Consider the following 24,067-nt stretch of genomic DNA (forward strand, 5'->3'; position numbering starts at 1 on the left):
GGCTTTCACATCCACAAATGTGACAATTTCTATTTCTTTTATTGTCTGTTTTGTAACATAAATATAATAGAACCACTTTTACTCATCTTAACTATTTATTTTGAGTTATAATCAATTTATATAATTTTGTTCATCACGATTCAGAAATTCCAATCCAAATTTGCTAAATTGGTGACATCTTTGTTTCTGAAGTGAACAAACTGAAGTTTAGAGTCCAAAAGTAAACTTTTCGGAATGGTAGCAATATCAAGTATCTTGATTTGCACCAACATTTAGGTTTATTTCATAAAATAAAAATCACATCACAAGCTTGCATGTACAATGTGAGTATTGCAATATCAAGTATCATTGTATGTCACAAATCATGTTGATTATTAAAATAACAAAACAGATCAAAAGGTTTATAGAATGAACACAACACAGTTTACAATCAAATTCACTTTTAAAGTACTTTATGTCAATGAATTCACAAACTTGACTTTTGACATAACTTTAACCATGGAATGAATGACATCCTATAGTCCTTACAGTTTCTTGTCCTCGATATAGTAGTAAGTTCTCAAACTTGGTCCAAAACCTGGATTTTACACACACAATTAACTTTTTAGCAGTGTTTCATAACGGAACGGAACGGAACGTTATACCGGAACGAAATAAATAATTTTTGGTTCAAATACCGGAACGAAATACCGAAATAAAAAAAATCAAAATACCGGAACGGAACGAAATACCGTTATTTTTTATTCCGGTATTTCGTTCTAAACATTTGACACTAAACAATTGCTGAAAATTTCGCGCCGTTAAGCTTATTACAATTTACATTCGTTTGACCATCATTGACAAATGTTATATGTGACGTAACAACTACCAACAGTAATTTTTGTGTGTTGTAACTTTTTTTTCGCTTTAAGACCAGAAAGAAATGTTCTTTTGTTAAGACCGAAATACCGAAAAATACCGTTATAAATTTATTTCGGTCAGACCGGAACGAAATGAAAATATCGGTCCAGAACGAAATAACGAAATAAATAATTTGCTCAGAACGAATAACGTTATTTCGTTTCGTTCCGTTCCGGTATGAAACATTGCTTTTTAGAAAATAAAATGCTTGCAATAACAACATATTGTCACCAAACAACATTTTAAGTACATTATTTATTAACAAAAGTGAAGTATTACCTTTTTTAGGCCCATATGATAGTCATTGTTTCAGATGTGGTACACCTTGTAACAACTCACCCCACCAGCATGGTGCAACATAAACCAATCTGGACTTAAAAATAGCTAAAGTTTGCAACTTTATTCTTTTACAAGGTACTAACATACCGCTATCACTTGACAATAAAACTTGCATCATAGAATTTATTAAATTGTGTGCTTTAGGAGAGTCGATTTAGCTTAAGTCCAAAAATTTACTTTAGACACCTCAAAATAGCAAAATTCAAGAAGTCAGCGAATACCCGCACAAATTTAACCAAATTTTGTCACGCTGACCGTCCCGGATGTACCAACCGACATGCGTAATTCCAGCGGTTTTATAAAACCATAACCGAAGTTATTCGCGTTGTAACAACTCGCCCCTGTAACAACTTACCCCACTCTCCCCCTACCAGGACTTGATTTTTCATGTCGAAGTTGCAAACTAATTGGTCGTTCAAATTTGTTTAATAAAACGCTATAGTCGGTCAACGCAGAGAATAACTACCTCGCGAATTGTCAACGTATTTATTTTAAAAAAAAAATTCATTTATTCCCGTTTATGTGGAGGTTAAAAGCGAGGCCAGAACTTTTCCACTTGATTGTGGAACATGAACTCATAGGAAAAATGGAACAATAGCCATAAAAGTTCATGTATAGCTTTATCTTAACGTCGTGTGACCTTACTGTCATTAGGCAGGAAAATTGATTCTATTGTAGCCGCGGGTGAGTCGCACGAAGATTGGCTTTACAAACTCTTGAACTGATTGCAGGGGCGTCCAAAGTGCAGCCTGCGATGGCATTTAACTTAACTTCTTAGAGTATTTTAAAGTTTTGTTTTTAACGTGGCCCACCAAGGTTAACTTGAACTTTTAACATAATGCGATTTAAAGCCAAAGTATTTCAATAAACCTTTGCCATATAGAAGTCGATATAGAAGAGAACATGATATACTGACAAAAACCGCTGAGTAGGTAGCGTAGTCATTAAGAGTTAACTCCATATTGCACGATGAGCATGCATGTAAGTATTACATTTTTGTTACATTTCGAAATATTTTTTAAGGTTGCGTTTCCTTTTTTAAAGTGAACCCTTACTGCCTTTAATCACATTAGTTATGCAAGCTGAATATCCAGTCGGACATTCGATTCTCCATTTTTCGTTTACATCTGGTCCTTCACATGAATCATCTAAGCAAGGCGTAGGCGACTCCAGCTACGGATTCATGTGTGCAATTGTAACACCAAATACAGATGCCTAAAAACAATAAAAACAGATACCAAAGCGCATTGACGTTATAATATAGCCTACCAAGAAACTAAATTGAAATAACACACTTTAAGAAAACAGTTTCGTATTAAGATTAAGATCGAGTTCGAGTCGTTAGAAAAAAGTCTTTACTTACCCTTGGCCCAAAAAGAGACAAACAGTAATACAACAAATTGAATTTTCATTTTTTCATAGAACGAGATTATATGGTGCTTACAATGACTTTATTTGGGAGGTTGGGAATTTGGATGCAATGCTTGCGTCACACAATGGAAACGATACTCGTAAAATGAAAATTCAAATCGATTGTTTAACTTGCAGAAAATCCCGGGTAGTCTGGTATAGTCGCAAGGTTTTACGGCATGCTTACTGGACCCAAACGAGGTAGTTATTCTCAAGACCAGTGGTTCTTAACCGGTGGGAAATTTCCCACTAGTGGGAAATTTGTTGTATCCAGGGGGAAATTATGTAAGTCGGGAGTAACCACACTCCGGCCCGCCGGTCGAATCCGGCCTTGAATTAATTGTTAAAAATTAATTTACTACAATTTTTTTCGCAACAGCATGTAAGATTAATTTCACCTAGTGTTAGAAGGCCGTTTGTTACATCACAAACATGCCTAAAATATCAATGCTTTTGTTATTGTGCGCGAATAAATGTCTTCCCTTTGTTGAATGTGGTCAAAAAAATGAGTAATGCAACAGAGAGGACACACTTTTACTCTAGCGCTATTCGAACTAAATATCATTGCACTAAGCCTATATGGTCCCGACCAAGTCGCTTCACAAAAGTATTTCAATAAAAAAAATAAAAAAATTTGTTAGCGTCGAGCACATCTGTATTAAAAATAACAGAGGGGGAAATTCGAACTTGGTGATCGACTTTAGTGGGAAACCGTCCCAAAAAGGTTAAGAACCACTGCTCAAGACAAACGGTTATACTGCGCACTAAAGCGTTCTGGCAAACTGAGTTATAACTTTAAAATAACCATGGCGTTGGTTTTATAAACCTAAACAGATCCGTTTGCAATTGATCAACGGCCTTGTCTCAAGGACCTATTTCGCTCCAGGAAAATATTTACCCTTAAAGCATAATCATCAAAAAATACTCTTTTGGATTTAGTGAAAATCTTGTCCAAGACTCTTGTTTCCTTCTGAGGATTGCTAAAAACACAGACGGATTGACATTCATTTTCGGACCAGCGCATATGTTTGTTTGCGCAAGTGTATGTTGTAGCTATACAGCTGGTTGAATAGTTTGTAAGCTTTAATTTTTTTGTCGTTGCCGCTCTATATGTGGTAACTTACATAACAGAATACGTTTACCAAAATGCTTCTTAAACAGTGATGAAACGAAGGTTATGATTGCAGGAAAAAACCCACTCACTAAATCACTTCTTGGACATCAGCGTCCTGCATAAAACCTTAACGATAACAATCGCTTGCACTTACGTGTAGCAGAATATACTTGGCACTTCCCTTGGCATTAAATTCGGCTCGGCTACTTGACTCTTAATGGTGCTCCATTTCCTGATACAGCTGAGATTAAGTTTAGTTTAGTGATAGGGAAAAAATCGACAAAGTGCTTGTTTTCTATTTAAGTTTAAAGACGTGTGATAGAGTTCTTAGGTTAGAATTGAAGTCACATTTCAAAACTGTGTACATTGTGACCAAAATAAGAATTCGTCCATCTATACCCGAAATTGTAAAAAGTCCACCAGGAAGCCAAATTAAAGCACAATTTTCAGTGACACGGTATAGTAGGATAAACTAAAGTGCATGTTAAAACATAATGTTTGTTTCAAAATAATATTTGGAAAAAAATAACCATTACTAAGTTTTTGGCCCACCGAACACCGTATAAAAGGAATGTAACTTTTTGCGTAAACTTGCGTTTAGTTAAAACACAACCTTGCCAAACAAAAAGAATGGTATCATTTGTGCTCTTTGTTGTTCTTTCTTGGATCTCAATACCTCAAGGTAAGTGGTAAGGAAAAAGCGTATACTTATTCTTCTGAAACTAGGTTGGCGAAATTTACTCATAAACTATCATGCAAATGTAACTGATTTTAGTATTACGTACAATTTTGTCTCACATCTCAGAGTAGATTTTTCGCCAGTTAACGTTCAATTGTGTCAAATTATGCTTGATTCGTTAAAGATTAGCACCACTTTACGCCATGATGTTTTACCTAAACTTATGACCCCAAAATTCGTGCAACTGTTAACTTTGAAGTTGAGAAATGCAGGCAATAAAATTACCCGAAATAATCTTAAAACATGGCAGTGCGGGCATTCCACGGAACAGCAACCTGTCGCGCTGAAGATGGCTTCTTCCGTTGTTTGCACACTGGCGTTTGCATTCCACGTTATAAAGTCCGAAGTTACGGAAGCGACTGCTGGTTGGGTTCGGTGTCAGATGAAAGCGACGAGGATAAAGGTCAGCTCAAGTAAACATTTTTCCTAGTGCCTTTATTTGTCTATCCACCGCAATAACGATAACACACAGGACAATAGCTTACTTTAAAAAAAGTTAAATTTCAGAACCCTTGAATTGCACCGATGATGAATTTCGATGCCGCTCTATCCAAAAGTGTGTACCACATTATCTTCTCAACACCAAAGAAAGCTGCAAATTAAACGAGGGCTTGATTCTTCCATGCAGAAATCAGACAGGTTGGTTGGTTGTTACTAAACTGCGAATTCAAATCCATTTATATTAGTGTTTCTTCATGGAAAATTCCTCACCTAATAATTCAAAACATTTTTATTCCTCCCTAATGCTGAACCTTACAAAGATCATTTAAAATTAGGTGTTTTATTAACTTGATGGTTTATATCCCCAGAGCTAAAGTGTTCACAAATAACCCTTTATGTTTTAAAATTTCCGGTTGGGTACCACTGTCTTACAAGTAGCCAAGATACTGTCACATTTATGTCAACTTATTATAGAATTCACGTGCAAACGCAGCAAGTTGTGTATTCCACGTTGGATGGTTAGCAACGGCAAGCGCGATTGCGACACAATGGTAGTGAAAGACGGAAGTGACGAAACAATCACTCTCACCTCATGTGACGCTTTTGAATTTCCCTGTTCGAACACTTCCTCACCGTCACAGTGCATTCCGAGGGCATGGGTCGGAGACGGTGTGAAAGATTGTGCAAATGGAAGAGATGAAATTACAAACTTGACAAGTTGTTACAATAACACAGAGTTTCGGTGTAACATAAACGGACGTTGTTTGGCGCGACATCGAGTGATGAATGATTTTCCTGAATGCCCTGATGGTTCCGATGAAAAGCAAGCTCTTAAATGCATTCCAGATAAAGAGTTTCGATGCCATGACAACGGTCGCTGCATTCCGCGATCGTGGCGAGGCAACACCTTCGTGAACTGTAACGATGGAAGCGACGAAATTCCATGGAACGCCAACGAAACGTGCTTTGATGGCGAATTTCGTTGTCACAACGGCAAGCGATGCATTCCCATCTACATGCTGTGTGATGGCATGGATCACTGCGGTGACTGCAGCGACGAGATTGAGAGTTGCACTGATCCCAGGATGCTTCGTTGTCCTAACGAGCCAGGTACGTGTGTGCTTCCCACCTATTCCTGCGATGAATTTGCAGACTGCCCAGGAAATGCCGAGGACGTCCTACATACCACTGGTTTCAAGTGTAACAAAGTTGTGGCCGGAATTGACCGTACAGTGTACTGTGTTCTGCCCCAATGGACATTAGGTGACGAATATCCGATTTGCCAAGATTCATCAGACTTGTGTTTTGTCAACGGAACTTTCAGATGTCATCGGTGTTTGTATTCGGATATGATTATTTCACCCAAACAGTTATGTGACGGTATTTTTGACTGCCCTGACCTAACAGACGAATGTCTTTGCGCCCGAAATGTTCCGCGTTCGGTTTCGTCAGTATATCTGTGTGACAATGTGTGCTATGGAGATCCTGGCAACCCTGCTTGTTCGTTGTGCAGTATAGGGCAAGTAAAATGTGGATTGGAAGACGTATGTATTTCCAAATCTCAAGTGTGCGATGGTAAAGTGGATTGTTCAATCGCAAAGCTTGATGAGCTTTACTGCGGTAGATCAACCAATCAGTACAACGCGGTGAACTCGAAAAATTTTCATTGCGACCCTATTCCACAAGAAATAAGTAAAGTTCTTCAAACGCTCTTAACCAAGGATGTCATAAACACCTTAGCTCCTTTGCAAGCTACGAAGTAGGTGGCTTTTTTGCATTACAAGAGAAATATGCATGTTTCATTAATTGAGTTTGTTTGCTTTGCTGCAGGTGTAACAATGTTGTGGAGTGTTCAAGATTCGAAGACGAGTGCAGCGAGAGAGCAAATTGTAGTATGAGACATCTAGTGTGCGACCAAATTCCGATGGGCATGGTAATGTTTTGACTTAAGGGATATTTTCATCCTTCACACTTCCTGTAGTGTGTTTTATTGAAAAACTTTGATTTGGTTCAAAACGGTACCTAAGTTATAGTTATATGTTGCCTACAATGTGTTTTGTTGAAACCATGTGTAATACGCAATTTTTTTAGTGGGTTATCTCTGGACACTTAGTCGGTGGAGATTTACTGCGAGTGCCAGCACGAATTTGTCAACTACAATTTGGCACCAGTTCCATCCTAGGCTCATCAATTTGCAACGGATTTGATGAGTGTCAGAAAGGCTACGACGAAGCGACATGTCCAGGTCGCTTTCGATGCGCAGCAGGACAAGTCGAAACCTTGGTGTTTGGTGAGATTTTGTTTATCATTCAGACCTGAAAAGGGCTGTACTTGCTTTTAGGATATTAGGCAATGACTTTTATTATTCGTACAAAAGTTGTAGGTCAGGTCGCACTTTTCGGTTCAGGTTCGGGCATTTTTTAACAAACGGGTTTGATTTAGAACTGACTTCACATTCAGCATTTTCTAATGAAATTACCGAGCTAAAAAGATTTACTGGACTTAAACCTAATGCCTAACAGAACTAAAACGCCTTGTTAAAGCCATTGCCCATCATTATGCAATGTATATGTCTACTTCACTATTTTCAGTACATACGTACTTTTTGTAAGCTTTCAAATGGCCTGCCAATCAGTTTTTTAGGCTTCTCAAAAAGTAATTTTGGTACGGGCCGAGCTTCGGGATTGTACACTGCAAACCAAATTGGGTAGAGACAGTATGAAAAAGTTGGGTTTGCAAAAATACACCCAAGTGTTTTGGGTTTACACTGTAAAGTAAGTCAAATAAATGCCCAAATTTTGATTGCTACCCAAACTTTTATGTGTACCCAACCGCATTTACCCAAATAATTTGGGTTCAAGTGATAAAGTAATGCAAGAATGTACCTAAATTATATTGTTACCCAAATTTTGAAGTGTACAAAACTGAATGTACCCAAATGATTAGGGTAAAAATGATAAAGTGCCAAAACTATTTTCAAAAAAAGTCAGTTGTTGCAAGTAAATTTGCATATTTTATCAAACGAATACTTTCTATAAGCGTGTCTCTTCAATGCTTACAGATTATTGCAACCGCAAACTATAAAAAAGCCACTTTGATAACTGCTTTGGCATGGTTCTCTTACTGATGCTTACCCATTTGCAATCAATATGCGAAAAAAAAACACTCGCTACGGCGTTAATGCGTATACGACGAACTACACGATTTTAAACAAGCCGTCAGTAATGTCCTGAACGTTCTCTGCTTTCATTGCAGGACATAATAATTTGGTCCAAAAGGATAAACACAAATTTAAATGTGAATATTAAGGGATTATCCAATCAAACGTTGTTTCAAAAAACACATGAAAAAGGTGATCCGTTAAATTGTCTTCTGAAGCTTCGGACAAAGTGCGACGTTTAGGGCGTGGCTGGTGGCAAAAGCCCGCGAACGGGATCACGTGTGTTTGTTGCAAGCGACTATGGTGTTTGTCGTGTTTAGTCGGTTTTTGTACTGAATGTTTTAGCTTAATTTAGGTTAGAATAAAACAATTTAAAAATGGATTCATCGAATAGCGATGTTATCATAATTGTCAAGGAAGCGTTACAAGGTGTTTCTGAGGAAAAGACACAAAAGATATGCGACATTTTTACAGGTAAATATTTTTTGTTAGAATAACTTTGTAATTGGTCCTTAAACTATAATACTTTATAGAAAGCCTGGTTGATGGAAAATCCTTAGCAGTGGCTAATTTCAGTTTGCTAGTTCAAACATTTGCGGAGGTTCCAAGAGGGCTCCTGTTGAGAATTTTTAACAAGTTTTCTGAAAAACGTGAAAGGGAAAAGATAGAAAGGGCATTGCATATGGACACATCAGTAGATTCTGACTCTGACACAGTACCACTAACAGACAGTGACATCACAGAAGATAGCAGTCTGACTTTAAACACATCTGATGAGTTTTCCAACAGTAGTAGTGATGAAGTGCCATCCTCATCCCACCATATTTTTACACCAAATTTGTGCAAACCAGTGCCAAAAGTGTTTCCAATTGAATTGTGTCGATTCGGATTTTATGCCAAAGAAGTTTTAAGAACTGGAAAAATTACAGAATGTGGTACCAGTGAAATAACAACAGAATTAATCACAGTAATGAAAAGATATAAAAGGCAAGTTAAGTGTTTTCCAAATTTATCATGCCTAAAAATGGCCTAACAGTATTGTATTATGCAGATACCCAACTGCAGAAATAAGAAGAAAGGTTATTCAAGAATTTGTCAAGATTGGTAAAGCAACAGTTGGTTTAGATGAAGATGCAGCAAAGGTAAAACCAACAGCAGTGATTGTCACTAATTTTATTTTTATGTAACTTCCACCATTGTTTACAGAAATTCTGGCTCCGAAAAGTTAGTTCCAAAATAAATTCCCAAATGAAACAGATGAGAAAGTTATCTAGTCCACCCAAGTGTTTTTCAAAAAGAAAATACAACAACATTTCTGGGACAGCAGACACAACATGTGTTAAGCGTAGAAAATCATCAGTGGGACTTCTAGAAACAGAATCCAATGAGGAACAATTTAAAGAAGACAAAGAAGTCAGTATCAGTTGTTGTAAGCTTTGGGTCAACTACCAGTTTGCTAATGTTGATGTTAATATGGTTAACTGACAGAATTAAAACAATCACATTTTTGTATCAATTGACATTTTACTTTTGTTAGATTTTACAAGATGAATTTAAAAAACCATCTGTCTGTCGCAATAAGCGAACAATTTGTGAAAAAATGGAGGCAACATTTTTGTATCGGTGCAACTACATACTAAACACTAAACCATCACCAAATGAGCTCATGGAACAATGGCCTGCACTTTTTACTTATGATGAAGTGAGTGTTATCTAGATTCTTTAAAATGCTATAAAACAGTGCCAGAATTTGTTGGATTACAGGCATACGGTAGTGCTAAACTTTTTTGAACTTAAGTTCTAACTTGCTAAAATTCCAAATGTTTTTTTCTTTTCAATAGAAACAAACCATAATTAACAATGTGTTTTTTAGTTGATCCGTGACTTCAAAAGACTGCAGCCCACTCTACCTTCAGAGACAGAAATAAGGAATGTTGGAGATGTATTATTTACAAAAGTAATTAAATTTGCATCTGAAAAACCTTAGAAATCAGCAAATCTTAAGCGAATTCTCCAAATGCTTCCTGATGAAATGGACAAGTTTAATGGTAAGTGGAAATATATTGTGATTGAACTTTCCATAACAAATGATCATTTCTATACATTTGTTTTGTGAACAGATCTGAGTTTTGCTGTTGGAATTCTGTTGGTGTGTTGTCTACTAACAGGAAATACAAAACGAGAGTTTAGCCAGGACCGTTACCTATTGGATATATGCCCAGTATGTAAACATTTTCACACCATTTAATGTATGTACACAGCATAACATTTCATATGTTGCAGATTAACACATCGTTTGAAGACACAAAAAATGCATTTGGTGATCGCCAGCAGCCAATTCTTGTCATATATGGAGATGCTGCTGATCCACAAAAGATACTGCTTTTTGCTGAAAACCAGGTTATTCTGCAAACCACCAATGTTGTAGAAGGGCTACTATCCTTGTTTGCATGTTACTTTGTCTTTAATTACGAATATTGCCCTCATGTTGTGAAAGCACTCTATTTTCTTCAAACATATCTTCTAAAAATTGGCAACAACTCTCCATATCATTCTGTTAAAGAACTCAAACTAAGTTTGGAAACATCTCAGTAATTTTCATGCATTTTGCCCATTGTGACGTGTACAGTATTTGATTTTCTAACTTTTTTGGTGGAAATGTAGGGTTACACTTCGTTTCTGTTCATTATTTAAAAAAATTGTGATGTGACCATGTGAAATAAAACGGAAATGGTCGTTCAGCTTATATGTTTGTGTGGGTTCAGTGAGCAAATATTTGCTTGGGTTTATACGTTTTTACCAAAAAAAAGCAAAACCTTAATTAACGCAAAAAATAGTAAACTGGGAGTTCACCCAAAAACATTTGGGGTTTACTTTGCCCAATGTTTTTAGTTGGGTTTCTCAACCAATTTACCCAATTAAATTGGGTGATGACAACCCATTTTTTTGGGTTGTGTTAGCCCACTTTGGTTTACAGTGTATGTTTTGGTTCGGGCCGGATGTGGGATAGAATTTCCGGGTCCAGTTAAACTCTGTTGTATACAATTTACACAAACCAATCTTTATTGATGGGTCATACTAAAGTGGACTTACTTCGTTTAGGTGTTCGTGATCGTGTGAGCATTCCAGTCCAGAAAACATGCGACCTGGTCTCCGATTGCATCAACTCCACAGACGAACTTAACTGTTCCGGATCCACACACTTCTACTGCCTTAACAAGTCACCTCCATTTGTACCAACAACCAAAGTTCTCGATGGCGTTTCAGACTGCAGCGATTCCTCAGACGAATGTCCTCCGAACTACTTCAAAAACGACGCACTTGCCTCCAACTTAGCAATAGCTGATCTTCTCATGGGTATCGTTCTTGTGGTTGTTGGAATCAAAGCGGTTGAGTTTTCAGGGAGTTACTGTCTTTTTGACAAGTTGTGGAGATCGAGTAACCTGTGCAACGCAATCGGTGCCATGACAGTGATTTCAAGTGAGACATCAGTGCTTACATTGGTTTGCATCACATCATATCGTCTCTACATCATTTATAAACCTTTCGAAACTCGTTGTATCAGGGGCAAAATTGCAATAATGTGGATCTGTATTATCTGGTTTGTCTCCTTTCTTCTAGCTTTGCTTCCATTTTCTACCGCCTTGTCCGGAAATATGTTAACCAGCGCTCAAATCACACCCAGTCCTTATTTCTATTCTGATCAAGTGAAACTTACCGACTTCAGGCAATTCGCTTTGCGAATCGCTGCTTTGGGCAACAAAACTCAGCAGAAAATTAAGTCACACAATTGGGACGACCTTAACGCTTATCTAATTTCGGAACAAAGCTCCGTGGCGCCATCCACTGTCGGTTATTTTGGTTACTAAAGCAGCAGCGTTTGCATTCCACGTTTGTTTCGCATTAGCAAAAACGAATCCGGCGTCAACCCGAGGTCCTCTATAGTAATCTCGTTCAACTTTGTTGCACTTCTTTACATCGCCTCGTCTTATGTTGCCATTTACATCAAGTCGAGTGGCAACGAGGTGACAAAATCCAACAAGGTGAAGAACAAACAGAATGTGAGCATGCAACGGAAAATCACATTGCTCATAGCAACCGACATGTGCTGCTGGTTACCGATTTGCATCATGACATTTCTTAGTATGTCAGGAGTTGTTCTGCCTCCCGATTCCTATGCAGTTTCAGCAGTGGTTCTCCTACCCATCAACAGCTCACTCAACCCGATGATTTACAACAACTTTCCACAGATGGTCTATTCCAAAATCCGATTTCTCATCAACAAAGCCAGAGGTTGCTGCAATTTCTCGCCATTGCGCAACGTCGTGCATCGACCATCAGCCGAGCTTGAAATACCCAAGGAAAATGTCACTGAAGTGTAGCTTAATTTTAACGTAAATTGGCCATAACACCAAGAAAGGCACGCTACTCTTTGGGACTAAATTTACATAATTGTTGTCTATTAATTATATACGTGAGCTACCTTTTGTCTGACGTTTCTGTAAATAAAACCCTTGCGCTGCCAGATGTCAGTGATGTCCTAAAATGTATAACTTTATGTGGATAAGTGAAACTTTCACCAAGTAAAGCTGTATACGAGTCCCCGACACTTGACGCTTGTGCAACGATTTCGCTAAAGCGTGTTCGGCATATTTTCACCATTTGTGCGTTTTTGCTTTTTGCGCTCCTTGCCGTTTAACATTACGCAGCTTTATCCGCTTGGGTAAATGCCATAGCGCGACTGTGCTGCTACGATTTGTTCTACGAGCAAACGAAACTCAAATCAAGCACGTCCTTGAAGGAGTAGAGTGTTAAAAACATGATTTGCAGACACAAACTGTTGCTGTTGTGTGTTTTTGTACAGACTGCATGATGTTGCTTACAAGTATGACATGTTTCGTTTGAAACTGAACTTGTTGACTTATTCCAATAGCGTATTCAAGAATTATGCTTTAATATTTTTACTGAAAAAAATTGTTGTTTGAACATTACTGCCATTTGTCACTTCTTTCAATTACATTGTCGTTTTGCCTGGACGCAGCGACAAGTTCATTATTTCCGCAACTCTCTCGATGTTAATGTGTTTACTCATTTTCGCAACAGAAAAATGTAGTTCAACCCTCTTTTTTGTTTTAAAACCGACCATTGTAACACTGTAATTCTTTTCCTGGAATATGTATGTACTTACAATTTCATTAGACGTCGCTTATGTGTTGTGACTAAAACTGCATGATTTGCAGCAGTATTAAGTTTTCTGGTCATTGTAGGCAATATGTAAGGTACAACGGTATTGGTTCTCTGTTAAAGCGAACAGAAATAAGTTGCAATCATCTTGTAATATAAAAATAGAAAATGGCCGATAAACTTACGCAAAGAAACATGTGACGTTACAATATACCAAGAAACTAAACTGAAATAACACAATTTAAGAAAACATTTTCGTGTTCACATTAAGATCCAGTTCGAGTCGTTCGAAAAAATCACTACTTACCCTTCGACCAAAAAGAGGCAAACAGTAATACAACAAATTGAATTTCATGTTAGAAGTGCGGAAAAAGCTTTAAACCCTGTCTTGTACAAATCGTTTGTCAAAACACAAATTGATCAGCGTTAAGAGTGACCACGTGTTGGACGATTAACGCATTTATGCTAAATCATTTCTTTATGCGCTTTCTTTTTATGTCATGCGATTTTATGCAGGTAGAGTGAAATTCTATGGTGTTTACAGTGGCTTTATTTGGGAGGTGGGGAATTTGGATACAATGCTTGCGTGAAACAATGGAAACGATACTCGTAAAAAGTAAATTTAAATCGATTGTTTAACTTCTCTGGTAGTCTGGTATATAGTCTCAAGGTTTAACAGATCCGATTGCAGTTGATCATCTGCTTTGTATCGGGTTCCTACTTCGCCCCAGGAAAATGTTCACCCTAAAAAAATAACTATCAAAAATACTCTTTTGAATTTAGTGAAAATCTTGTCTATGATTCTTGTTTCCTTCTGAGGATTGCTAAAATCACAGACCGAGATCAATTGTTTTGACATTCATTTACGGACCAGCGCATATGTTTGTTTGTGCAAGTGTTTATTGTAGCTATAACTGGTTTAATAGTTTTTATGCTTTACATTTCGATATGTAACTGTTTTTGTCGTTACCGCTTTGTATGTGGTAACTTAGATAACAAAATACGTTTACCAAAAAAGCTTATCTTAAACAGTGATGAAACGAAGGTTATGATTGCAGGATGTAAGGTAACCCACTAAATCACTTCTTCGAGTCTGCTTTGCTTTCAACTATAAACAATAGCGTCCTGAATCGCAGAATATTCATGGAATTTCCCTTGGCATGAAACTCGGCTCCGCTACTTGACTCTTAATGGTGCTTCATTTCCTTATACAGCTGAAATTAGGTTTAGTGCAGAGCCTCTGGTTCGCAAATCCATCAGACTTGAAAGATTTTAGTTGAAAACCCGGAAATAGTCAAAGGAAAGTTTGTGTTTAGATATAAACATGATATCAACAAGGCAGATTTAACTTACTATGTATAAGTTGTGACCAAAATTAGAATTCGTTCATTTATCCCCAAATATGCAAAAATTCCACCAGGAAGCTAACTTAAAGTACCATTTTATGTGACACGGTATTGTATGATAAACTAAAGTGCATGTTAAAACATAATGATTGTTTCAAAATAATATTGGGAAAAAAACATTACTAAGTTTTTGGCCCAACGCCGCATAACAGGAATGTTAATGCTTTTTTAGTGTAAACTTGCTTTTTGTTAAAGCATATCCTTGCCAAAACAAAAGAATGGTACCATTAGTGCTCTTTGTTGTACTTTCTTGGATCTCAATACCTCAAGGTAAGTAATAAAGAAAAAAACGTATACTTACACTTTTAAAACAAGGTTGGCAAAATTTCACTCATAAACTATCATGCAAATGTAACTCATTTTAGTATTACGTACAATTTCGTCTCACATTTCAGAGTGGATTTTTTGACAGTTAACGTTCAATTGTGTCAAATTATGCTTGCTTGGTTAAAGATTAGCACCATTTTACGCCATGATGTGTTACCTAACCTATGACCCCAAATTTCGTGCAACTGTTAACTTTAAAGTAGAGAAATGCAGGCAATAAAATTACCCGAAAAAAATCTTAAAACATGGCAGTGTGCGGATCCCCCGGAACAGCAACCTGTCGCGCTGAAGATGGCTTCTTCCGTTGTTTGAACACTGGTGTTTGCATTCCACGTTATAGAGTCCGAAGTTACGGAAGCGACTGCCGGTTGGGTTCGGTGTCAGATGAAAGCGACGAGGATAGAGGTCAGATCAAGTAAACATTTTTCCTAGTGCCTTTATTTGTCTATTCACCACATACGATAACACACAGCACAATAGCTTACTTTAAATAGTTAAATTTCAGAACCTTTGAATTGCACCGATGATGAATTTCGATGTCGCTCTCTCCAAAAGTGTGTACCGCGTTATCTTCTCAACACCAAAGAAAGTTGCAAATTAAACGAGGGCTTGATTCTTCCATGCAGAAATCAGACAGGTTGGTTGGTTGTTACTAAACTGCAACTTCAAATCCATTTATATTAGTAGTTTTTTATGAAAAGTTCCTCCTTTACCAATTCAAAACATTTTCATTCCTCCCTAATAGACTACACAGTAAATGTTTAACCTTACAAAGATCATTTAAAATTAGGCGCAATTTAACTTTACGGTTTATATCCAGTGGTGGGTTTCATTTTTTTGTCTGGCGGTTCCATGACAAAAGTCTTATTTTTCAGTCGGTTCTGTTACAAATAGTCCATTGACAGTAACCAGTAATGCTAACCGGTTCGCTGATATCATAAAATTTCGTGAGACGGTTCTATACAACCGGTGCGGACCAGCTGAATCCCACCACTGCTTACGTCCCTAAAACTATAAAGTGTTTGTTTACAAATAACGTGTACAAATTAAAGTCAATTTCTCACATCAGGTTTTAAAATTTCCGGTAAGGTACCACTGCGCTATATGTAGCCAAGTCACTGTTCCATTGATTGTATCATAGAATTTACGTGCAAACGCAGCAAGTTGTGTATTCCACGTTGGATGGTGAAGAACGGCAAGCGTAATTGTGACACAATGGTAATGAAGGACGGAAGTGACGAAACCATCGATGCAACCTCATGTGACGCTTCGGAATTTCCCTGTTCCAACAACACTTCCTCACCACTACAGTGCATTCCGAGAGCATGGGTTGGAGACGGTGTGAAGGATTGTGCAAATGGAAGAGACGAAATTACGAACTTGACAAGTTGTTACAATGACACAGAGTTTCGGTGTAACACAAACGGACGTTGTTTGGAGCGACATCGAGTGATAAATAATTTTTCCGATTGTCCTGATGGTTCCGATGAAAAGCAAGCTCTTAAATGCATTCCAGATAAAGAGTTTCGATGCCACGACAACGGTCGTTGCATTCCGCGCTCGTGGCGAGGAAACACCTTCGTGAACTGTAACGATGGAAGCGACGAAATTCCATGGAGCGCAAACGAAACGTGCTTTGTTGGCGAATTTCGTTGTCACAACGGCAAGCGATGTATTCCCATTTACTTGTTGTGTGACGGCATGGATCACTGCGGTGACTGTAGCGACGAGATTGAGAGCTGTACTGAACCCAGGATGCTTCGATGTCCTAACGAGCCGGGTACGTGTGTGCTTCCCACCTATTCCTGCGACGAGTTTGCAGACTGCCCAGAAAATGCTGAGGATGTCCAACATACCACTGGCTTCAAGTGTGACAAAGTTGTGGCCGGAATTGACAGTACTGTGTACTGCGTTCTGCCCCAATGGACATTAACTGATGAATATCCGATTTGCCAAGATTCGTCAGATTTGTGTTTTGTCAACGGAACTTTCAACTGTCATCGGTGTTTGTATTCGGACATGATTATTTCACCCAAACAGTTATGTGACGGTATTTTTGACTGCCCTGACCTAACAGACGAATGCCTTTGCGCTCGAAATGTTCCTGGTTCGGCTTCGTCAGTATATCTGTGTGACAATGTGTGCTATGGTGATTCTGGCAACCCTGCTTGCTCGTTGTGCAGCATGGGGCAAGTGAAATGTGGATTGGAAGACGTATGTATTTCCAAATCACAAGTGTGCGACGGTGAAGTGGATTGTCCTATCACAAAGCTTGATGAGCTTCACTGTGGCAGATCAACCAATCAGGACAACGTAATTAACTTGAAAAATTTTCATTGCGACCTCATTCCACAAGAAATAAGCAAAGTTGTTCAAACAGTGTTGACCAAAGATGTCATAAACACTTTAGCTCCTTCGCAAGCTACAAAGTACGAGGCTGTTTGGCAATAGAAGAGAAGTGTACGTATTTCATGATTATGGTTTTGTTGTCAGGTGCAACAATGTCGTGGAGTGTTTAAGATTCGAAGACGAGTGCAGTGAAATAGCAAATTGTAGCATCAAACATCCAGTGTGCGACCAAATTCCTATGGACACGGTAATGTTTTGACTTAGGGGTATTTCTATCCTTCATACTTCCTGTAATGTATAGTCTAAACTATTCAATGTGGAAAGACTATGATTTGCATAAAGTTCGTGCTGATACTTCTCTTTTGACACTTATTCATCATTTATTGCCATTTGGTGCCTAAGTTATGAAAGTGTTACCATATGTTGACTACAACTGTGTTACGAAAATCTTGCGACCAATTTCTTCTTAGATGTTTATCTCTGGACACTTACTCGGTGGAGATCTACTGGCAGTGCAAGCACGAAAATGTCAACTACATTTTGGCTTCAGTTCCATTATCGGTGCTTCAATTTGCAACGGATATGAGGAATGTCAGGAAGGTTACGACGAAGCGATTTGCCCCGGTCGTTTTCGATGCGCAGCAGGCCAAGTCGAAACTTTAGTTTACGGTTAATAGATTGTCATTCAGACCTAAAAAGGCTGTATTTGTTTGTTGAGTATTTAGTTATGTGTTTAATACTTTTTGTGTTACTGCAGAAGCTGGTATACTAGGGTTGTAAGTCGGGTCGGACTTTTCGGGCCTAGGTTTTTCAAATCGGGCCTGACTTCACATTCTGTGTACGCAACATTTTACAAATAAAATTCCCTAGCTAAATAGACTTTTGATGGACTAATGCCTAACAGCCCTAAAACGCCTTGTTTAAGCCAATGTTTGTTATTTTGCATTGGGCATGTCAACTTTACGATTTTCTGTACAGACGTACTTTTTGTAAGCTTTCATGTATTTGCCGGTCAAACAGGCCGGGTTTGTATGCTTTGGTTCTGGCCGGATTTGTGCTAGAACTTCCGGCCCCGCATAAAACTCTGTAGTATACAATTTACATAAACCAATCTTTCATACTAAAGTGGATAACTTCGTTCAGGTGTTCGTGATCGTATAAGCATCCCGGTCCAGAAAACATGCGACCTGGTCGCCGATTGCATCAACACCACAGACGAACTTAACTGTTCCGAATCCACACACTTCTACTGCCTTAACAAGTCACCTCCATTTGTACCAACAACCAAAGTTCTCGATGGCGTTTCAGACTGCAGCGATTCCTCAGACGAATGTCCTCCGAACTACTTCAAAAACGACGCACTTGCTTCAAACGAGCAAATGATCAAAATCCGAGCTCTCGAAATCCTGGTCTGGTTTATGGCAATATTAGCGTTGTTTGGCAACCTCGCAGTTATGATAAACACTGCTCTTTACTTTAAACAAACCAAGATCGATCAACTACAAAACAAAGTAGGCTTGATCAACAACGCTATGATTTTGAACTTAGCAATAGCTGATTTTCTCATGGGTATCGTTCTCCTGGTTGTTGGAATCAAGGCGGTCGAGTTTTCAGGGAGTTACTGTCTTTTTGACAAGTTGTGGAGATCTAGTAACCTGTGCAACGCAATCGGTGCCATGACAGTGATTTCAAGTGAAACATCAGTGCTTACATTGGTTTGCATCACATCATATCGTCTCTACATCATTTATAAACCTTTCGAAACTCGTTGTATCAGGGGCAGAATTGCAATAATGTGGATCTGTAGCATCTGGTTTGTCTCCTTTCTTCTTGCTTTGCTCCCATTTTCTACCGCCTTGTCTGGAAATATGTTGACCAGCGCTCAAATCACACCCAGTCCTTACTTTTATTCTGATCAAGTGAAACTTACCGACTTCAGGCAATTTGCTCTGCGAATCGCTGCTTTGGGCAACAAAACTCAGCAAAAAATTGAGTCATACAATTGGGATGACCTTAACGCTTATCTAGCTTTGGAACAAAGCTCCGTGGCGCCATCTACTGTCGGTTATTTTGGTTACTACAGCAGCAGCAGCGTTTGCATTCCACGTCTGTTTCGCATTAGCAAAAACGAATCCGGCGTCAACCCGATGTCGTCCATTGTAATCTCGTTCAACTTTGTGGCACTTCTTTACATTGCCTCGTCTTATGTTGCCATTTACATCAAATCGAGTGGCAACGAGGTGACAAAATCCAACAAGGCGAAGAACAAACAGAATCTGAGCATGCAACGGAAAATCACATTGCTCATAGCAACCGACATGTGCTGCTGGTTACCAATTTGCATCATGACATTTCTTAGTATGTCAGGAGTTGTTCTGCCTCCGGATTCCTATGCAGTTTCAGCAGTGGTTCTCCTGCCCATCAACAGCTCACTCAACCCGATGATTTACACCAACTTTCCACAGATGGTCTATTCCAAAATCCGATTTCTTATCAACAAAGCCAGAAGTTGCTTCAATTCCTCGCCATTGCGCAACGCCGTGCATCGGCCATCAGCCGAGCTTGAAATGCCCAAGAAAAATGTCACTAAACTGTAACTTTCATTTAACTATTTGCGCCCATTTGCTTTGTCGCTCTTTATAACGTCTCAATATTGCGCACCCTTATCCGCTTGGTAAATATTGTAGTGCGACTGTGCTGCAACGATATGTTTAACGAGCAAATGAAACTTAAATCAAGCACGTCCTTGAAGGAGTAGAGTGCCAAAACCACGATTTGCGAACACAAACTCTTGCTGTTGTGTGTTTTTGCACAGACTGCATGATGTTGCTTACAAGTATGACATGTCTCGTTTGAAATTGAACTTGTTGACTTATTTCAACACCGTGCGCAAGATTTGTGCTTTAATATTTTTACTAAAAAAATTGTTGTTTGAATATTACTGCGGTTTGTCACTTCTTTCAATTTTTGTCGTTTCGCCTGGACGCAGCGACAAGTTCATTATTTCTGTAACTCTCTCGATGTTAATGCGTTCAGTTGTTTTCGCAACTGAAAAATTTAGTTAAACCCACTTTTTTATTTTAAAACCGACCGTTGTAACACTGTACTTACAATTTCATTAGACGTAGCTAATGTGTTGTGACTACGCAAAGGGGAATTTAATATCGGGGAATGTCGAAATGCTACAGTCACGCCGAAGTTTTTGCACGCGATCGTTGGCACAAATCAAGGTCATTTATTTGATTTTAACTTTTTATCCAACGTGTTCAAAGTTCAGGTACGTCACTGTTGTAAAACGGTACATTTATATGTTTCAGACTTGCTTAAAGTTAGATTAAGTCGTTTAGTTTGTGATACATATATATATATGTACAAAAAACTATACTATGTGAAATACTCTTGTCCAAAGATTATTGTGTTTTTTCCCATACCGAGAAGGCACATGTAAAAAAGTTTTACAAATTGCTGACAAATGCCAGTAGCCCAAACGAACTATCTAATAAGTTTTGTACGTGTAACAAGACTTATAGCCATCGGCGATGGGTCCACTGTTTTAGTAGTTGGGTTAGTTCTGTAATGTCCAAACACAGGAAACTATCAAAAAAGCTTGAATAAAAGTCCTTGTTCAGGTAATGAAGCATTACACTTACTTGAACTCGAAAACACGGATGTTACACATTTATCATCTTTTGATGGACATGTGATACTGTGGGACTGAGCCACATTCGGCCCATAGCAATCCATTGGTGCTGCAGTGCCTGGTACATCCAGGAATGTGCAACTATAGCATTCCAGGTTTTCCTCGCTGTCGTCAAGCCATCCATTTCCCGTGTTGCAGTCATCTGTACAATCGACAGAAACTTTGTACAGAGATAGTTGTGTTAACACATATAGCATGACGGTTAGTGTTTAAAAGGCTTTTCTCTAGGCAATCACTGACATGGTGAAGTACCCTTTCCCGTATTTACACTGCTAAACTCAAACATATGCAGTCAAATCCTTTCGGGCAGTTTTGCCGTGCACTATTCCTGATTGTTGTATACTTCACTGTAATCAGGAGTTTGTACGAATATTTGGTCAAATGTTTTGTTACATCCTTGGTCAGATGTCTAAATACAGATTTTTTTTTGAAACGAGTCTACGAAAAGTTGTGTGAATGTACAGTTTAGTGAAAATGTAAATGTACAGTTTAACCACAATTTTTTTTAATGGATACAAATCCTATAATTATTTTCTGACAGTTTACCGGTCGAGCAAGTGTAGTTGCACATTGAGCCTGTGAAATCTTCATAGTTGGTGTCATTTACACAACCAGTGTCAAGGTTTCCACATGAGCGGTCAATCACAACAACATCTTCTCCGTTTGAGTCTGAAGTAAATAAGCAATATTCAAGTTGAATGAAATTGGCCTCACAGTTTTGTTCAAATCACAAGCAATTTATCCGTCAAAAACTGGCAGAAAGGGTAAATGGGGGCATACAATTTCTTTATATGGCCTTGTAGGTAACGTGACGTCATTGTTGACAAAGCACTGATGACATAACGACTTCACACACCCACTACTCATATTTACATTAGAATACTTCGGGAGTAATTGTGTAGTTAACTATGAGTTTGTAGGCCAGTCCAATGTTTTTTCTGCTGGTTACCTTACTGTTGACATATCTCCAATAGCTACGTTTGCTCATGGTGTTTAACTATAAGCTCGCGTAAAGCTGGGTTGACGTACGCAAAGGGGAATTTATTGTCGGGGAATATAACATTACTTACATTACGACCAGCTTTTCGCACGCGATCTTTTGTGCAAATAAATGACATTGATTTAAATTCGACCCGACCTGTTTTAGAATGTCTTTCAATGTTTTTGACTTGCTTAAAAGAATGTCAATTTTGTTTAACTTTTAATAGGTGATGATCGCCAAGAACCGCCTTGTGTTTACAAGGTTGTCAGTGCTAATCCTATCTCGGTCACTTGTGTTTCCTTGAAGACACTTTAAGCGCATTGCTCCAACCCAGTGGTTCCGGATGGGTTAAACTAAACTGAAGTCACCAACTGGCAAAGTCGAAAAAGTACCATAAAAATAAGTGATTCAACGAACTTGCAATAAAACAGGCAGCTCGACAGTGGACCCATTGTAAGCATAACGCATTTAGGCGTTGGCCGAAAACCGAGGATAAAGATAAAATAAACAAACAATACACAAAATAATACTAATAAAATATATTTTGCCAAAATTAAGCGATTTTACTCTATAGCATGTTAAACTCCTGTTTTTATTTATGCCAATAATCTTAACTTTTTTTGCAAATCAACAACTTCTGGCAATGTACAGTATGCCACTTACCTGTACCGGCAAAGACCAGAGTAACACATGTATCATTAGGCGATGGACACGTTACACTACGAGCTTGTGCCACGTTTGGGCCGTAACAATCCTTTCTGGCACCGATTCCAGGAACATCCCGGTATGTACAATTGTAGCAGTCAAGGCCGAATCCTGAAATAAACAATTTCTTTGAATTTGAACCGATACTATTGCGATTTGTATAGTGACAAATAACTACAATCATACAAAATACTTCAAGATTATTACCCTCCTTTAAACATTAAAACCAGACTCAAAATGCAATTTCCTCAATGAAGATTTACACTACATCAATTGTTGCTTGCAAACAGTGGCGTAGCAGCCACTTGGCGGTTCTGGTTCTGCGCCAGGGGCGGCAGGCGGCAAGGGGGCGGCAAAATGACTTAAGGGGACACTTCTGGATAAAAGTCAAAAATATTGTTCTCCATTTTTGGTCTTTATTTTTGAAAGGCTTCTTTCTCGAGCAATTTAGAACTTGAGACGCGGCACATTATTTATAATTATTTTTATTGGAAAACATAAAACTATTTCAAAATTTGCTGCAGTCTACTTAGGGCGGTATTTTCAACGAAAGCCAGGGGCGGCAGCATATGGTCCTACGCCACTGCTTGCAAATAACATAAAATCACACGAGGCAAACGTCTCACCTTTTGAAACACTTACAATAACAATTACAAGTACACTGCAAAATCTCATAATACATGTAAGTAGCTAATACCAGCAGTCAGAACTAAACGTGAGCAGTACGTCCGTACCTGTTAAATACCTTCAGTATTTGCTCACGCCAACGCGCTAAGTGGACGTGAATTGGATTTTTCAGCAAACACTTCAAACGTTGTATTTTTGATTCCCTTTACCATCGGTTTGGAGGTTTGGCAGGAGCCGAAAACCGGCTAAAACCAGTTTAAAACTGGAATATTCAGGCGAAAAGTCCCCCAAAACCGGATTTTTCTTCATTTTTTTGACTTCTCAAAATCGAAAACTGATTTTTTTTTCTAAAAACGGGTCGAAAAAAGCTAGGTGATTTGACTTTTTTCTCGTTTTTGTGTCAGATTCATAAGATTGCTGATAACCTGGTGATGGTTGAGCTTGGAAAGCGAATTAAAACTGGAAAACTTTATTTCAAACTGGTTAATGAAACTGAAGTTCGAAAACTGCAGCTAACTTTGACGGATTATAAAAATACAAAGGATAAAAATTTAAAAATTACAAAGGTAAACATACAACTGTTTTACTTTAATTTGGTCTGTTTTAGACGATTGCAACACAGGCAACTGACGAGGCCAAAGTAATTTAACCAATTTATCGTCCTTGCACTTTTGCTTGTCATGT

General features: G+C 38.3%; 1 protein-coding gene, 1 long non-coding RNA gene and 3 pseudogenes across 8 annotated transcripts; 3 read left to right on the forward strand and 2 right to left on the reverse strand.

The window, feature by feature from the left end:
* Window positions 1-221: 221 nt before the first annotated feature.
* Window positions 222-1,600, reverse strand: LOC145233043 (uncharacterized). Its single transcript, XR_013861003.1, has 2 exons — window positions 1,180-1,600; window positions 222-577 (listed from the first exon to the last, which is right to left on the reverse strand). It is a non-coding gene; the product is annotated as an uncharacterized LOC145233043 (long non-coding RNA).
* A 2,758-nt stretch (window positions 1,601-4,358) lies between these two features.
* Window positions 4,359-11,685, forward strand: LOC145225125 (uncharacterized; annotated as a pseudogene). The gene is made up of 7 exons (XR_013859810.1): window positions 4,359-4,445; window positions 4,753-4,905; window positions 5,010-5,141; window positions 5,418-6,702; window positions 6,774-6,876; window positions 7,035-7,233; window positions 11,206-11,685. The product of XR_013859810.1 is annotated as an uncharacterized LOC145225125 (transcript).
* Window positions 8,344-10,849, forward strand: LOC145225081 (uncharacterized; annotated as a pseudogene). The gene is made up of 8 exons (XR_013859805.1): window positions 8,344-8,577; window positions 8,637-9,090; window positions 9,155-9,245; window positions 9,310-9,516; window positions 9,641-9,805; window positions 9,977-10,151; window positions 10,224-10,324; window positions 10,387-10,849. The product of XR_013859805.1 is annotated as an uncharacterized LOC145225081 (transcript).
* A 1,735-nt stretch (window positions 11,686-13,420) lies between the features above and the next one.
* On the reverse strand, window positions 13,421-23,829 carry LOC145225091 (uncharacterized). Of its 4 annotated transcripts, none has more exons than XM_080091748.1 (5): window positions 23,383-23,828; window positions 22,715-22,867; window positions 21,616-21,738; window positions 21,020-21,211; window positions 13,421-14,031 (listed from the first exon to the last, which is right to left on the reverse strand). In XM_080091748.1, exons 1-5 carry the CDS (start codon window positions 23,429-23,431, stop codon window positions 14,027-14,029), a joined length of 522 nt encoding a protein of 173 aa, XP_079947874.1. In that variant the 5' UTR covers window positions 23,432-23,828; the 3' UTR covers window positions 13,421-14,026. The 4 variants fall into 4 exon arrangements, with proteins under 4 accessions (XP_079947874.1, XP_079947858.1, XP_079947883.1 ...); XM_080091732.1 differs by lacking the exon at window positions 13,421-14,031 and adding an exon at window positions 20,585-20,940; XM_080091740.1 differs by lacking the exon at window positions 13,421-14,031 and adding an exon at window positions 20,878-20,963 and having other exon boundaries at window positions 23,383-23,829.
* LOC145225118 (uncharacterized) lies at window positions 14,912-19,218 on the forward strand (annotated as a pseudogene). The gene is made up of 7 exons (XR_013859808.1): window positions 14,912-14,963; window positions 15,273-15,425; window positions 15,526-15,657; window positions 16,162-17,449; window positions 17,514-17,616; window positions 17,840-18,038; window positions 18,513-19,218. The product of XR_013859808.1 is annotated as an uncharacterized LOC145225118 (transcript).
* Window positions 23,830-24,067: the final 238 nt, after the last annotated feature.

The sequence above is a fragment of the Phallusia mammillata genome, chromosome 1, assembly GCF_965637545.1.
Source record: "Phallusia mammillata chromosome 1, kaPhaMamm4.hap1.1, whole genome shotgun sequence".
NCBI lineage: Eukaryota > Metazoa > Chordata > Ascidiacea > Phlebobranchia > Ascidiidae > Phallusia > Phallusia mammillata.